General features: G+C 45.6%; 1 protein-coding gene across 12 annotated transcripts in view; it reads left to right on the forward strand.

The window, feature by feature from the left end:
• The window catches only part of atp2b2 (ATPase plasma membrane Ca2+ transporting 2), a 265384-nt gene that overhangs the window by 179830 nt on the left and 71914 nt on the right, over window positions 1-13640 (forward strand). For 6 of the 12 annotated variants that reach the window (XM_041891846.2, XM_041891848.2, XM_041891847.2 and 3 more), the window contains exon 6: window positions 189-320. In XM_041891846.2, coding sequence (XP_041747780.1) covers window positions 189-320 — 132 coding nt within the window. Of the gene's footprint in view, window positions 1-188; window positions 321-10520; window positions 10614-13640 lie in introns of all 12 variants that reach the window. The other 6 variants (XM_041891842.2, XM_041891845.2, XM_041891851.2 and 3 more) reach the window with 2 other exon arrangements.

The following is a 13640-nucleotide window of genomic DNA, read 5'->3' on the forward strand; positions in this document are numbered from 1 at the left end:
ACCCCTGACCCTGTGTGTGTGTGTGTGCCCCTGACCCTGTGTGTGTGTGTGTGTGCCCCTGACCCTGTGTGTGTGTGTGCCCCTGACCCTGTGTGTGTGTGTGTACCCCTGACCCTGTGTGTGTGTGTGTGCCCCTGACCCTGTGTGTGTGTGTGTGTGTGTGTGTGTGTGTGTGTGTGTGTGTGTAGGAACCCATGTGATGGAGGGTTCAGGCAGGATGCTGGTGACAGCTGTGGGGGTCAACTCCCAGACCGGCATCATCTTCACCCTGCTGGGGGCCGGAGAAGAAGGGGAGGAGGAGAAGGAGAAGGAGAAGAAAGGTATGTTTCACTTCCTGGTGCCACTGACTGTTATCCTACTGTAACGTCCAATCAAACTGCTTCTGGAATAAATTACTGTACCCTTTTTTACTGTAATGTCCAATCAAACGGGTTCTGTAGTAAATTACTGTACCCTTTTCTACTGTAATGTCCAATCCAACTGGTTCTGGAGTAAATTAATGTACCCTTCTCTACTGTAATGTCAAAACCAACTGGTTCTGGAGTAAATTACTGTATCTTTTCTACTGTAATTTCCAATCCAACAGGTTCTGGAGTAAATTAATGTACCCTTTTCTACTGTAATGTCCAATCCAACTGGTTCTGGAGTAAATTACTGTACCCTTTTCTACTGTAATGTCCAATCCAACGGGTTCTGGAGTAAATTACTGTACCCTGTTCTACTGTAATGTCCAATCCAACTGGTTCTGGAGTAAATTAATGTACCCTTTTCTACTGTAATGTCCAATCCAACGGGTTCTGGAGTAAATTACTGTAACCTTTTCTACTGTAATGTCCAATCCAACTGGTTCTGGAGTAAATTACTGTACCCTTTTCTACTGTAATGTCCAATCCAACTGGTTCTGGAGTAAATTACTGTATATTTTCTACTGTAATTTCCAATCCAACAGGTTCTGGAGTAAATTAATGTACACTTTTCTACTGTAATGTCCAATCCAACTGGTTCTGGAGTAAATTAATGTACCCTCTTCTACTGTACTGTCCAATCCAACTGGTTCTGGAGTAAATTAATGTACCCTTTTCTACTGTAATGTCCAATCCAACTGGTTCTGGAGTAAATTACTGTACCATTTTCTACTGTAATGTCCAATCCAACTGGTTCTGGAGTAAATTAATGTACCCTTTTCTACTGTAATGTCCAATCCAACTGGTTCTGGAGTAAATTAATGTACCCTCTTCTACTGTACTGTCCAATCCAACTGGTTCTGGAGTAAATTAATGTACCCTTTTCTACTGTAATGTCCAATCCAAAGGACAATCGACACACTACTTATTTAGTAGTAAATGTGTGCTCTGTTATCTGAATGTTATATAATATAATGTAGACAATAGTCTTGATGTGTAGTTACATACTAAAGCAGTATCTCCCGATCTTACCCATACTGCCAACGGTTTTTAACTGTGATTCACAGACAGATGTAACTTCATTGTGTGAATTCTTTGCCTTGATTGTTAGTGTCTATCAATTCCCCATTACATACAGTGCCTTCGGAAAGTATTCAGACCCCTTTACTTTTTCCACATTTTGTTACGTTACAGCCTTATTCTAAAATGGATTCAATTAAAAATGTTCCTCATCAATCTACACACAATACCCCATAATGACAAAATGAAAACAGGTTTTTAGACATTTTTGCAAATGTATTAAAAGTAAAAAACAGAAATACCTTATTGACATAAAGTACCAGTCAGAAGTTTGGACACACCTACTCATTCAAGGGTTTTTCTTTATTTTTTACTATTTTCTACATTGTAGGATAACAGTGAAGACATCAAAACTATGAAATAACACACATGGAATCATTTAGTAACCAAAAAAGTGTTAAACAAATCAGAATATATTTTCGATTTTCGATTATTCAAATAGCCACCCTTAGCCTTGATGACAGCTTTGCACACGCTTGGCATTCTCTCAAGCAGCTTCACCTGGAATGCTTTTCCAACAGTCTTGAAGGAGTTCCCACATATGCTGAGCACTTGTTGGCTGCTTGTCCTTCACTCTGCGGTCCAACTCATCCCAAACCATATCAATTAGATTGAGGTTGGGGGATTGTGGAGGCCGGGTCATCTGCTGCAGCACTCCATCACTCTCCTTGGTCAAATATCCCTTACACAGCCTGGATGTTTGTTGGGTCATTGTCCTGTTGAAAAACAAATGATAGTCCCACTAAGCCCAAACCAGATGGGATGGCGTATCGCTGCAGAATGCTGTGGTAGCCATGCTGGTTAAGTGTGCCTTGAATTCTAAATAAATCACAGACAGTGTCACCAGCAAAGCACGCCCACACCATCACACCTCCATGCTTCACGGTGGGAACCACACATGCGGAAATCATCCGTTCACCTACTCTGTGTCTCACAAAGACACGGCGGTTGGAACCAAAAATCTCAAATTTGGACTCATCAGACCTAAGGACAGATTTCCACCCGTCTAATGTCCATTCCTTGTGTTTCTTGGCCCAAGCAAGTCTCTTCTTATTATTGGTGTCCTTTAGTAGTGGCTTCTTTGCAGCAATTCGACCATGAAGGCCTGATTCACAGTATTGACTGACCTTCATTTCTTAAAGTAATGATGGACTGTTGTTTCTCTTTGCTTATTCAAGCCATAATCTGGGCTTGGTCTTTTACCATATAGGGCTATCTTACATTTTACATTTTAGTCATTTAGCAGACACTCTTATCCAGAGCGACTTACAGTTAGTGAGTGCATACATTTTTCATACTGGCCCCCCGTGGGAATCGAACCCACAACCCTGGCGTTGCAAGCGCAATGCTCTACCAACTGAGCTACAGGAGGCCCTGTATACCACCCCTACCTTGGCACAACACAACTGATTGACTCAAACGCATTAAGAAGGAAATACATTCCACAAATTAACTTTTAACAAGGCACACCTGTTAATTGAAATGCATTCCAGGTGACTACCTCATGACGCTGGTTGAGAGAATGCCAAGAGTGTGCAAAGCTGTCATCAAGGCAAAGGGTGGCTACTTTGAAGAATCTAAAATCTAAATTATATTTTGATTTGTTTAACACTATTTTGGTTACTACATATGTGTTATTTCATAGTTTTGATGTCTTCACTATTATTCTACAATGTAGAAAATAGTAAAAATAAAGAAAAACCCTTGAATGAGTAGGTGTGTCCAAACTTTTGACCGGTAGTGTAAGTATTCAGACCCTTTGCTATGAGACTCAGATTTGAGCTCAGGTGCATCCTGTTTGCATTGATCATTCTTGAGATGTTTCTACAGCTTGATTGGAGTCCACCTGTGGTAAATTCAATTGATTCGACATGATTTGGAAAGGCACACACCTGTCAATATAAGGTCCCACAGTTGACAGTGCATGTCAGAGCAAAAACTAAGCCATGAGGTTGAAGACATTTCTGCAGCATTGAAGGTCCCCAAGAACACGGTGGCCTCCATCATTCTTAAATGGAAGAAGTTTTGAACCACCAAGACTCTTCCTAGATCTGGCCGCCCGGCCAAACTGAGCAATCGGGGGAGAAGGGCCTTGGTCAGGGAGGTGACCAAGAACCCGATGGTCACGCTTACAGAACTCTAGAGTTCCTCTGTGGAGATGGGAGAACCATTCAAAAGGACAGCCATCTCTGCAGCACTCCACCAATCAGGCCTTTATGGTAGAGTGGCCAGACGGAAGCCACTACTCAGTAAAAGGCACATGACAGTCCCCTTGGAGTTTGCCAAAAGGCACCTAAAGACTCTTAGACCATGAGAAACAAGATTCTCTTGTCTGATGAAACCAAGGTTGAATTCTGAATGCCAAGCATCACATCTGGAGGAAACCTGCACCATCCCAATGGGTGAAGCATGGTTGTGGTAGCATCATGCTGTGGGGATGTTTTTCAGTGGCAGGGACTGGGAGACGAGTCAGGATTGAAGCAAAGATGAACGGCGCAAAGTACAGAGAGATCTGCTCCAGAGTGCTCAGGACCTCAGACTGGGGCAAAGGTTCACCTTCCAACAGGACAACGACCCTAAGCACACAGCCAAGACAATGCAGGAGTGGCTTCGGGACAAGTCTCTGAATGTCCTTGAGTGGCCCAGCCAGAGCCCGGACTTGAACCCGATCGAACATCTCTGGAGAGACCTGAAAATAGCTGTGCAGCGACGCTCCCCATCCAACCTGACAGAGCTTGAGAGGATCTGCAGAGAAGAATGGGAGAAACTCCCCATATACAGATGTGCCAAGCTTGTAGTGTCATACCCAAGAATAATCGAGGCTGTAATCACTGCCAAAGGTGCTTCAACAAAGTACTGAGGAAAAAACTGTTTTTGTTTTGTCAGTATGGGTGTATTGTGTGTAGAGTGATGAGGAAAATAAACAATTTAATCCATTTTAGAATAAGGCTGTAACATAAACAAAATGTGGAAAAGGTCAAGGGGGTCTGAATACTTTCCGAATGCTCTGTATAGCGTTGTACCAGAGCAGAGCAAAGATCCTACTGGTTTGTAATAATGAATGACTCCTTTTCAAACCTCTTAGTTTACTGAGTGCGAAGGTGAATGTTTCTCTTATTACTGAAATCACTGCAACAATAAAGGGACTGTAAACCACAGAGTGAAGGCAAAGGGGTACTTCTTGGTTGAAGTGGAGTATCCATCTTGGTTGAAGTGGAGTATCCATATTGGTTGAAGTGGAGTATCCATCTTGGTTGAAGTGGAGTATCCATCTTGGTTGAAGTGGAGTATCCATATTGGTTGAAGTGGAGTATCCATCTTGGTTGAAGTGGAGTATCCATCTTGGTTGAAGTGGAGTATCCATCTTGGTTGAAGTGGAGTATCCATCTTGGTTGAAGTGGAGTATCCATCTTGGTTGAAGTGGAGTATCCATCTTGGTTGAAGTGGAGTATCCATCTTGGTTGAGCTAAGGATCGCCATTGTTTTGCCTTTACTGTATGTCCTACCCAGAGGGCTGTGCTGGTGGTAATGACGTCATTTCAACAAGTCTTGCCAGCTGGGTTGTTGCTTAAACCGCTTCCAACTATAGACTGAGTGACAGCAAGTACCTCTTGGTTGAAGTCCATCTTGGATAACTAGGGTTTTTCCTCTCCGTGGGAGGAAGGGTGATGCTACTCTAAAGTACTCTGTCTAAATAATAAGCTGACCTGCACTATGTGAATGGCAGGCCCTTTACGCACTACAGGACCCTGAAACGTACTGTGCCGACTCGGATATATTCTTTTGACATTGTTACTGTCCTTCCAGGCACTGTTACAGCTACTATGCTGGATGCACAGTGCAGCTCGGTTCGGTGTGAAAAGGGGTACTGGGATGTTCTGGTGTGTAGTGAGGTGGCCCAGCTAGTCTCCAGGTTGCCTCTCCTCTCCTCACTCTCTTGCTATCAACACACAGGTGAGGCAGTGGAGGATGGCCAACAGAACACAGGTAGAGTATCTCTCTTTGTGACCCTGGTCACCCCTAGCCAACCCTGTCCCATCCCCCTTCTCCAGTCCCCCTGTACCCAATACCCACCAGGACCAACCCCTTAACCCCCTTAACTACCCTGCTAAAACACCCTAACCCCTTCCCTGTCCCTGATGAACACCAACCAACTACCCGTCTTCAGTCAATCAGGTTCTTCCCTTAAAAATAGGAGCCCTACCCCATGCACACTACTGAAAGAAAACCGCACATCACATCTATAATCGCCCCCTCAATCCCCAATACAGTTTCAACTGTGCCAAATTCCAGCCTGTGATTGGTTAAATCAACATGATTCCAGCCTGTGATTGGTTAAAATCAACATGATTCCAGCCTGTGATTGGTTAAAATCAACATGATTCCAGCCTGTGATTGGTTAAATCAACATGATCCCAGCCTGTGATTGGTTAAATCAACATGATTCCAGCCTGTGATTGGTTAAAATCAACATGATTCCAGCCTGTGATTGGTTAAATCAACATGATCCCAGCCTGTGATTGGTTAAATCAACATTATCGCTGAAAATCAGATTCTGTCATTGGTTAAATCAACATGATTCCAGCCTGTGGTTGGTTAAATGAACATGTTCCCAGCCTGTGATTGGTTAAATCAACATGATCCCAGCCTGTAATTGGTTAAATCAACATTATCGCTGAAAATAAGAGCCTGTCATTGGTTAAATCAACATGATCCCAGCCTGTGATTGGTTAAATCAACGTGATCCCAGCCTGTGATTGGTTAAATCAACGTGATCCCAGCCTGTGATTGGTTAAATCAACGTGATCCCAGCCTGTGATTGGTTAAATCAACGTGATTCCAGCCTGTGATTGGTTAAATCAACTAACCACTAAGAAGATACTGAGTTAAAGTGCTGCTTCAGGAGGAATGATGGAACATTAAAATTCACCCCAGAAAGACTTAAAAGATATTAAACTTGACCTGATTCATGTTCTGATCATCTGTGTGATGCCAGGCTGTCCCCGTTTGGGATGACTGCTCCTCGCTGAAACACCTCTTTGATGCTGTTAGTTAGTCTGAGAGAGGAGCTTCTCCAGACTACTACCTTGTAATACATAACCTGCATCCCTTTGACCAGAGCCCATAGGATGGAAGACTACTGGTCTGAGGCCATTCTACATTTGACATTTTAGTCATTTAGAAGACGCTCTTATCCAGAGTGACTTACAGTTAGTGCATTCATCTTAAAAATAGCTAGGTGGGACAACCACATATCACAGGCAGTTATAGTAAGTACACTTTCCCTCAATAGAGTCAGAGCTAGAAGGGCAAGTGTTGGTTCAGGAAGGGGGTCGAGGTGAGGAGGGGGATTATTTAAGATACTCTTTGAAGACGTAGGGTTTCAGGTGCTTTCGGAAGATGGGCAGGGACTCTGCTGTCCTAGCTTCAGGGGGAAGCTGGTTCCACCATTGGGGTGTCAGGACAGAGAGAAGAGCTTGGACTGGGCTGAGTGGGAGCTGCCCTCCCGTAGGGGCGGGAGGGCCAAGAGACCAGAGGTGGCAGGACGGAGGGCTCGGGTTGGGGTGTAGGGTTGCTTACACTCTCCCATGAAGTACACTTTGCCTGTGCTCTGTGAAGTGTACAAAATTTCAACCCTGTACGGAGGTAACAACTACTGCTAACAGGGCCATGTGAACCCTGTACGGCCATGTGGACTGGGAAGTATGCAGTATTCAGTGTGCAGTATTCAGTATGCAGTAAGCACTATTCAGTATGCACTATTCAGTATTCAGTATGCAGTATGCAGTATGCAGTATGCAGTATTCAGCATTCAGTATGCAGTATTCAGTGTGCAGTATTCAGTATTCAGTATGCAGTATGCCGTATGCAGTATGCAGTATTCAGTATGCCGTATGCAGTATGCAATATTCAGTATGCAGTATGCAGTATGCACAGGAGTGGAATTGAAGAAAGAAAAAAACAACTCTGGGAATTTAACATTATCATTCAAAACCCATTTTTAACATGTAAAGAATTATTGCGCATTGTGAACTTTTTTCTTAAGTGCTCCTCCCAATTCCACCCCTGAGTAAGTTATTGATAAAGTCGTTAAGTTGTGTTTTTTTTCTCCTCCAACAGATGTCTGTCTGGATGTCTGTTGACCATTGTTGTGATGGTGGAATTTGACATTCAAGCAGTTTAACCACAATGCTCAACTGTCATCAGGGTTGGGGGTCAATTCAATTAAAATTTCAGTCAATTCAGGAAGTGCATTGAAATTCCAATTCTCTTCAATGCTTTTCAATTGGGAACATTTGGAGTTGGAATTTGGTTTTCATTCTGAATTGAGATGGGATTGAGATGGGATTGAGATGGGATTGAGATGGGATTGAGATGGGATTGAGCCCAACCCTGATTCAAGCAGTTTAACCACAATGCTCTTTCTTCTGCTCTTAACACTGTTCTTATTTATGTTGTTATTTACTTACATTGTTTACATGTTAGTCATTTAGCAGACGCTCTTATCCAGAGCCACTTACAGTTAGTTCCTAATGTTTGGTATACTCAGACCTAATAAACCGGGTCGTTCGAACCCTGAATACTGATTGGCTGAAAGCACAAAATGACTTGTTTACTGTTCTAATTACATTAGTCACCAGTTTATAATAGCAATAAGGCACCTCGGGGGTTTGTGGTATATGGCCAATATACCACGGCTAAGGGCTGTATCCAGGCTCTACTCTCATTTGCGTTGTACCTAAGAACAGCCTTTAGCAGTGGTATATTGGCCTAATACATTTTACATTTTAGTCAGTTTAGCAAACGCTCTTATCCAGAGCGACTTACAGTTAGTGAGTGCATACATTTTTCCATACTGCCGCCCCCCCCACCACCGTGGGAAACGAACCCACAACCCTGGCGTTGCAAGCGCCACGCTCTACCAACTGAGCTACAGGGGACTGTAATACCACCCCCCCCCATCAGGCCTTACTGCTTAAAACCACCTGACGGATAGATCTTTAGTCTGTTTTTCTCTTCACTGGTTTGAGGTTTTTCGTTGAGGAAATTGGTCAAACCTCTTACTCAGCCATTTATTAATGTTCCTTTCATTTGGTTTATCCATTATTGTTGTGTTGTTATTTCCTGTTTTACAGTTGCACTCGGAAAGTATTCAGACCTCTTGACTCTTTCCACATGTTTTTAAAGACACAGCCTTACTCTAAAATCGATTATATCGTTTTTTTGCCCTCATCAATCTACACACAATACTCCTTATTGATAAAGCAAAAACACGTTTTTAGAAATGTTTGCAAATAATAATAAATAGAAAAAACTGAAATGTCACATTTACATAAGTATTCAGACCCTTTATTGAGTACTTTGTTGAAGCACCTTTGGCAGCAATTACGGCCTTGAGTCTTCTTGGGTATGACGCTACCTAAGCTTGGCACACCTGTATTTGGGGAGTTTCTCCCATTCTTCTCTGCAGATCCTCTCAAGCTCTGTCAAGTTGGATGGGAAGCGTAGCTGCACAGCTATTTCCAGGTCTCTCCAGAGTTGTTCAATCGGGTTCAAGTCCGGGCTCTGGCTGGGCCACTCAAGGACATTCAGAGACTTGTCCCGAAGCCACTCCTGCGTTGTCTTGGCTGTGTGCTTAGGGTCGTTGTCCTGTTGGAAGGTGAACCTTCACCCCAGTCTGAGGTCCTGAGCAGGTTTTCATTAAGGATCTCTCTGTACTTTGCTCCGTTCATCTTTCCCTCGATCCTGACAAGTCTCCCAGTCCCTGCCGCTGAAAAACATCCCCACAGCATGATGCTGCCACCACCGTGCTTCACCGTAGGGATGGTGCCAGGTTTCCTCCAAATCTGAGGCTTGGCATTCAAGCTAAAGTTCAATCTTGGTTTCATCAGACCAGCGAATCTTGTTTCTCATGGTCTGAGAGTCTTTAGGTGCCTTTCGGCAAACTCCAAGTGGGCTGTCATGTGCTTTTTACTGAGGAGTGGCTTCCGTCTGGCCACTCTACCATAAAGGCCTGATTGGTGGAGCGCTGCAGAGATGGTTGTCCTTCTGGCAGGTTCTCCCATCTCCACAGAGGAACTCTGGAGCTCATCGGGTTCTTGGTCACCTCCCTGACCAAGGCCCTTCTTCCCCGATTGCTCAGTTTGGCCGGGCGGCCAGCTCTAGGAAGAGTCTTGGTGGTTCCAAACTTCTTCCATTTAAGAATGATGGAGGCCATTGTGTTCTTGGGGACCTTCAATGCTGCAGACATTTTTTGGTACCCTTCCCCAGATCTGTGTCTCGACACAATCCTGTCTCGGAGCTCTATGGACAATTCATTCGACCTCATGGCTTAGTTTTTGCTCTGACATGCACTGTCAACTGCGGGACCTTATATATACAGGTGTGTGCCCTTACAAATCATGTCCAATCAATTGAATTTACCACAGGTGGACTGCAATCAAGTTGTAGAAACATCTCAAGGATGATCAATGTAAACAGGATGCACCTGAGTTCAATTTCGAGTCTCATAGCAAAAGGTCTGAATACTTATGTCAATAAGGTATTTCTGTTTTTTATTTGTAATAAATTAGCAAACATTTCTAAAAACCTGTTTTCGCTTTGTCAGTATGGGGTATTGTGTGTAGATTGATGAGGGAAAAAAATAATGTAATCCATTTTAGAATAAGGCTGTAACGTAACAAAACCGAATGCACTGTATATTGTGTTATGTTTGTAATGCTCTGCCTGTATGGAACCATTTCTCCAGTTTGTTTTAAACAGCTGAGTGTTGGGGTCAATTCCATTTAAATTCCAGTCAATTCAGAAAGTAAACCAAATTCCAATTCCAAATTGTTCTTATTGAAAGGCATTGAAGAGAAAGGGAATTAGAATTGAAATTTCAGTGTACTGAATTGACAGCAATTGAAAGGGGATTGACCCCAACCATGATAGTAACTACAACAACACCAACTAATCGTCCTGTTATTCAAGCTCTTAACCATGTTCTTTTGGTTCACTGTTGGCCGTCTTTTTTACCCATGATTGACTTGCTAGACTGCCCCCATCCCTCTGTCCACCCCATCGCAACCATAGCCACCGATGGTGCTGCAGGCGGTATTGCACTTGGCAATGCCAGCCTAGTCAATGGTAGGTTGACCAGAACCTCCTTCCTGTCCTGCTACCCCCCGCTGGGTACCACTGCCTCCTCCCTCCTCCACCTACTCCACCCCCTCTCTGCCCACTCTCATCCACCTCCTCCTCCACCTCCTCCTCCCTCTCTGCCCACTCTCCTCCACCTCCTCCACCTCCTCCTCCCTCTCTGCCCACTCTCTTCCACCTCCTCCACCTCCACCTCCTCCACCTCCTCCTCCTCCTCCCCTATCTGCCCACTCTCCTCCACCTCCTCCACCTCCTCCTCCCTCTCTGCCCACTCTCCTCCACCTCCTCCACCTCCTCCTCCCTCTCTGCCCACTCTCCACCTCCTCCACCTCCTCCACCTCCTCCACCTCCTCCTCCCTATCTGCCCACTCTCCTCCATCTCCCACTCCTTCCTACCTCCTCCTCTCCTCCACCTCCCACCTCCTCCTCCCTATCTGCTCACTCTCCTCCACCTCCTCCACCTCCTCCACCTCCTCCACCTCCTCCTCCCTATCTGCCCACTCTCCTCCTCCTCCTCCTCCACCTCCTCCTCCTCCTTCTCCTCCTCCTCCTCCTCCTCCTCCTCCCTATCTGCCCACTCTCCTTCCTCCTCCTCCTCCTCCTCCTCCTTCTCCTCCTCCACCTCCTCCTCCCTATCTGCCCACTCTGCTCCTCCTCCTCCTTCTCCTCCTCCTCCTCCCTATCTCCCCACCTTCTCTCCTTTAATGCATGTTATTTTCCTGAGGAACAGTCTTCATTTCTCTCTTCCTCCTTTTCTTTCCTTCTGTTATTTGGGTTGAGTGACTGAGTAGGACTACCACAATACATCCAATATTATGTAGGTAGGCAGTGAGGGGATGATCCGGTGGCTGCGTTGGAGGTTAGAGAGGATGTTCGATAAGGGGTTTAATAAAGCCACATTCTGTAAGTGTTCTCAGTGATAAACTCTATGTGTTGAAGAAGATTGGGGTTGCCGGTTGCTAGCCATGACTAGCATGTCTTCACTATCATGGAATGTGTAGGGGGCTAAATGTTCCTCAGAAATGACTACTGGTTATTCTCAGGGCAGGTCACATAGTCGATTACTAGTTTTCTGTGACTGATATCTGAAGTAGATTAATCTACCCCCAGGCTGCGTCCCAAATACCACCCTATTCCCTATATAGTACACTACTTTTTAACAGGACCCACAGGGAAACCAAGTAGTGCACTATGTAGGGAATAGGCTGCCATTTGGGACGCATCCATTGTGTTGTGTACTGTTTGCTGCTCAGCTCACCCCCTGATTGTCTATCTCTCACACTATGGTCCTGACCTGTCTCTCTGCACTGCACTGCAGTGGCAAGCTCAGCTCCCCTGATCGTCTGTCTCTCACACTATGGTCCTGACCTGTCTCTCTGCACTGCACTGCAGTGGTAAGCTCAGCTCCCCTGATCGTCTATCTCTCACACTATGGTCCTGACCTGTCTCTCTGCACTGCAGTGGTAAGCTCAGCTCCCCTGATCGTCTATCTCTCACACTATGGTCCTGACCTGTCTCTCTGCACTGCACTGCAGTGGTAAGCTCAGATCCCCTGATCGTCTGTTTCTCACATTATGGTCCTGACCTGTCTCTCTGCACTGCAGTGGCAAGCTCAGCTCCCCTGATCGTCTATCTCTCACACTATGGTCCTGACCTGTCTCTCTGCACTGCACTGCAGTGGCAAGCTCAGCTCCCCTGATCGTCTATCTCTCACACTATGGTCCTGACCTGTCTCTCTGCACTGCACTGCAGTGGTAAGCTCAGCTCCCCTGATCGTCTGTTTCTCACATTATGGTCCTGACCTGTCTCTCTGCACTGCAGTGGTAAGCTCAGCTCCCCTGATCGTCTATCTCTCACACTATGGTCCTGACCTGTCTCTCTGCACTGCAGTGGTAAGCTCAGCTCCCCTGATCGTCTATCTCTCACACTATGGTCCTGACCTGTCTCTCTGCACTGCAGTGCAGTGGTAAGCTCAGCTCCCCTGATCGTCTGTTTCTCACACTATGGTCCTGACCTGTCTCTCTGCACTGCAGTGGTAAGCTCAGCACCCCCTGATCGTCTATCTCTCACACTATGGTCCTGACCTGCCTCTCTGCACTGCAGTGGTAAGCTCAGCTCCCCTGATCGTCTATCTCTCACACTATGGTCCTGACCTGTCTCTCTGCACTGCAGTGGTAACCTCAGCTCCCCTGATCGTCTGTCTCTCACACTATGGTCCTGACCTGTCTCTCTGCACTGCACTGCAGTGGTAAGCTCAGCTCCCCTGATCGTCTATTTCTCACATTATGGTCCTGACCTGCCTCTCTGCACTGCAGTGGTAAGCTCAGCTCCCCTGATCGTCTATCTCTCACACTATGGTCTTGACCTGTCTCTCTGCACTGCAGTGGTAAGCTCAACTCCCCTGATCGTCTATCTCTCACACTATGGTCCTGACCTGCCTCTCTGCACTGCAGTGGTAAGCTCAGCTCCCCTGATCGTCTATCTCTCACACTATGGTCCTGACCTGTCTCTCTGCACTGCAGTGGTAAGCTCAGCTCCCCTGATCGTCTATCTCTCACACTATGGTCCTGACCTGTCTCTCTGCACTGCAGTGGTAAGCTCAGCTCCCCTGATCGTCTATCTCTCACAGTATGGTCCTGACCTGCCTCTCTTCACTGCACTGCAGTGGTAAGCTCAGCTCCCCTAATTGTCTATCTCTCACACTATGGTCCTGACCTGTCTCTCTGCACTGCACTGCAGTGGTAAGCTCAGCTCCCCTGATCGTCTGTTTCTCACATTATGGTCCTGACCTGTCTCTCTGCACTGCAGTGGTAAGCTCAGCTCCCCTGATCGTCTATCTCTCACACTATGGTCCTGACATGCCTCTCTGCACTGCAGTGGCAGGTGAATGGGGTAAATGTCATTTTCAGCAGCCTCGTTGTTTCCTCTGGGAATGGATCTGATATTGTGGTTGAAATGAACTGAATAGAGATGTCCATTACACTGACTCAGAAAGAAACATTCTGAGTATGATGC

This window comes from Coregonus clupeaformis, chromosome 12 (genome assembly GCF_020615455.1).
Source record: "Coregonus clupeaformis isolate EN_2021a chromosome 12, ASM2061545v1, whole genome shotgun sequence".
Classification (NCBI taxonomy): Eukaryota; Metazoa; Chordata; class Actinopteri; order Salmoniformes; family Salmonidae; genus Coregonus; species Coregonus clupeaformis.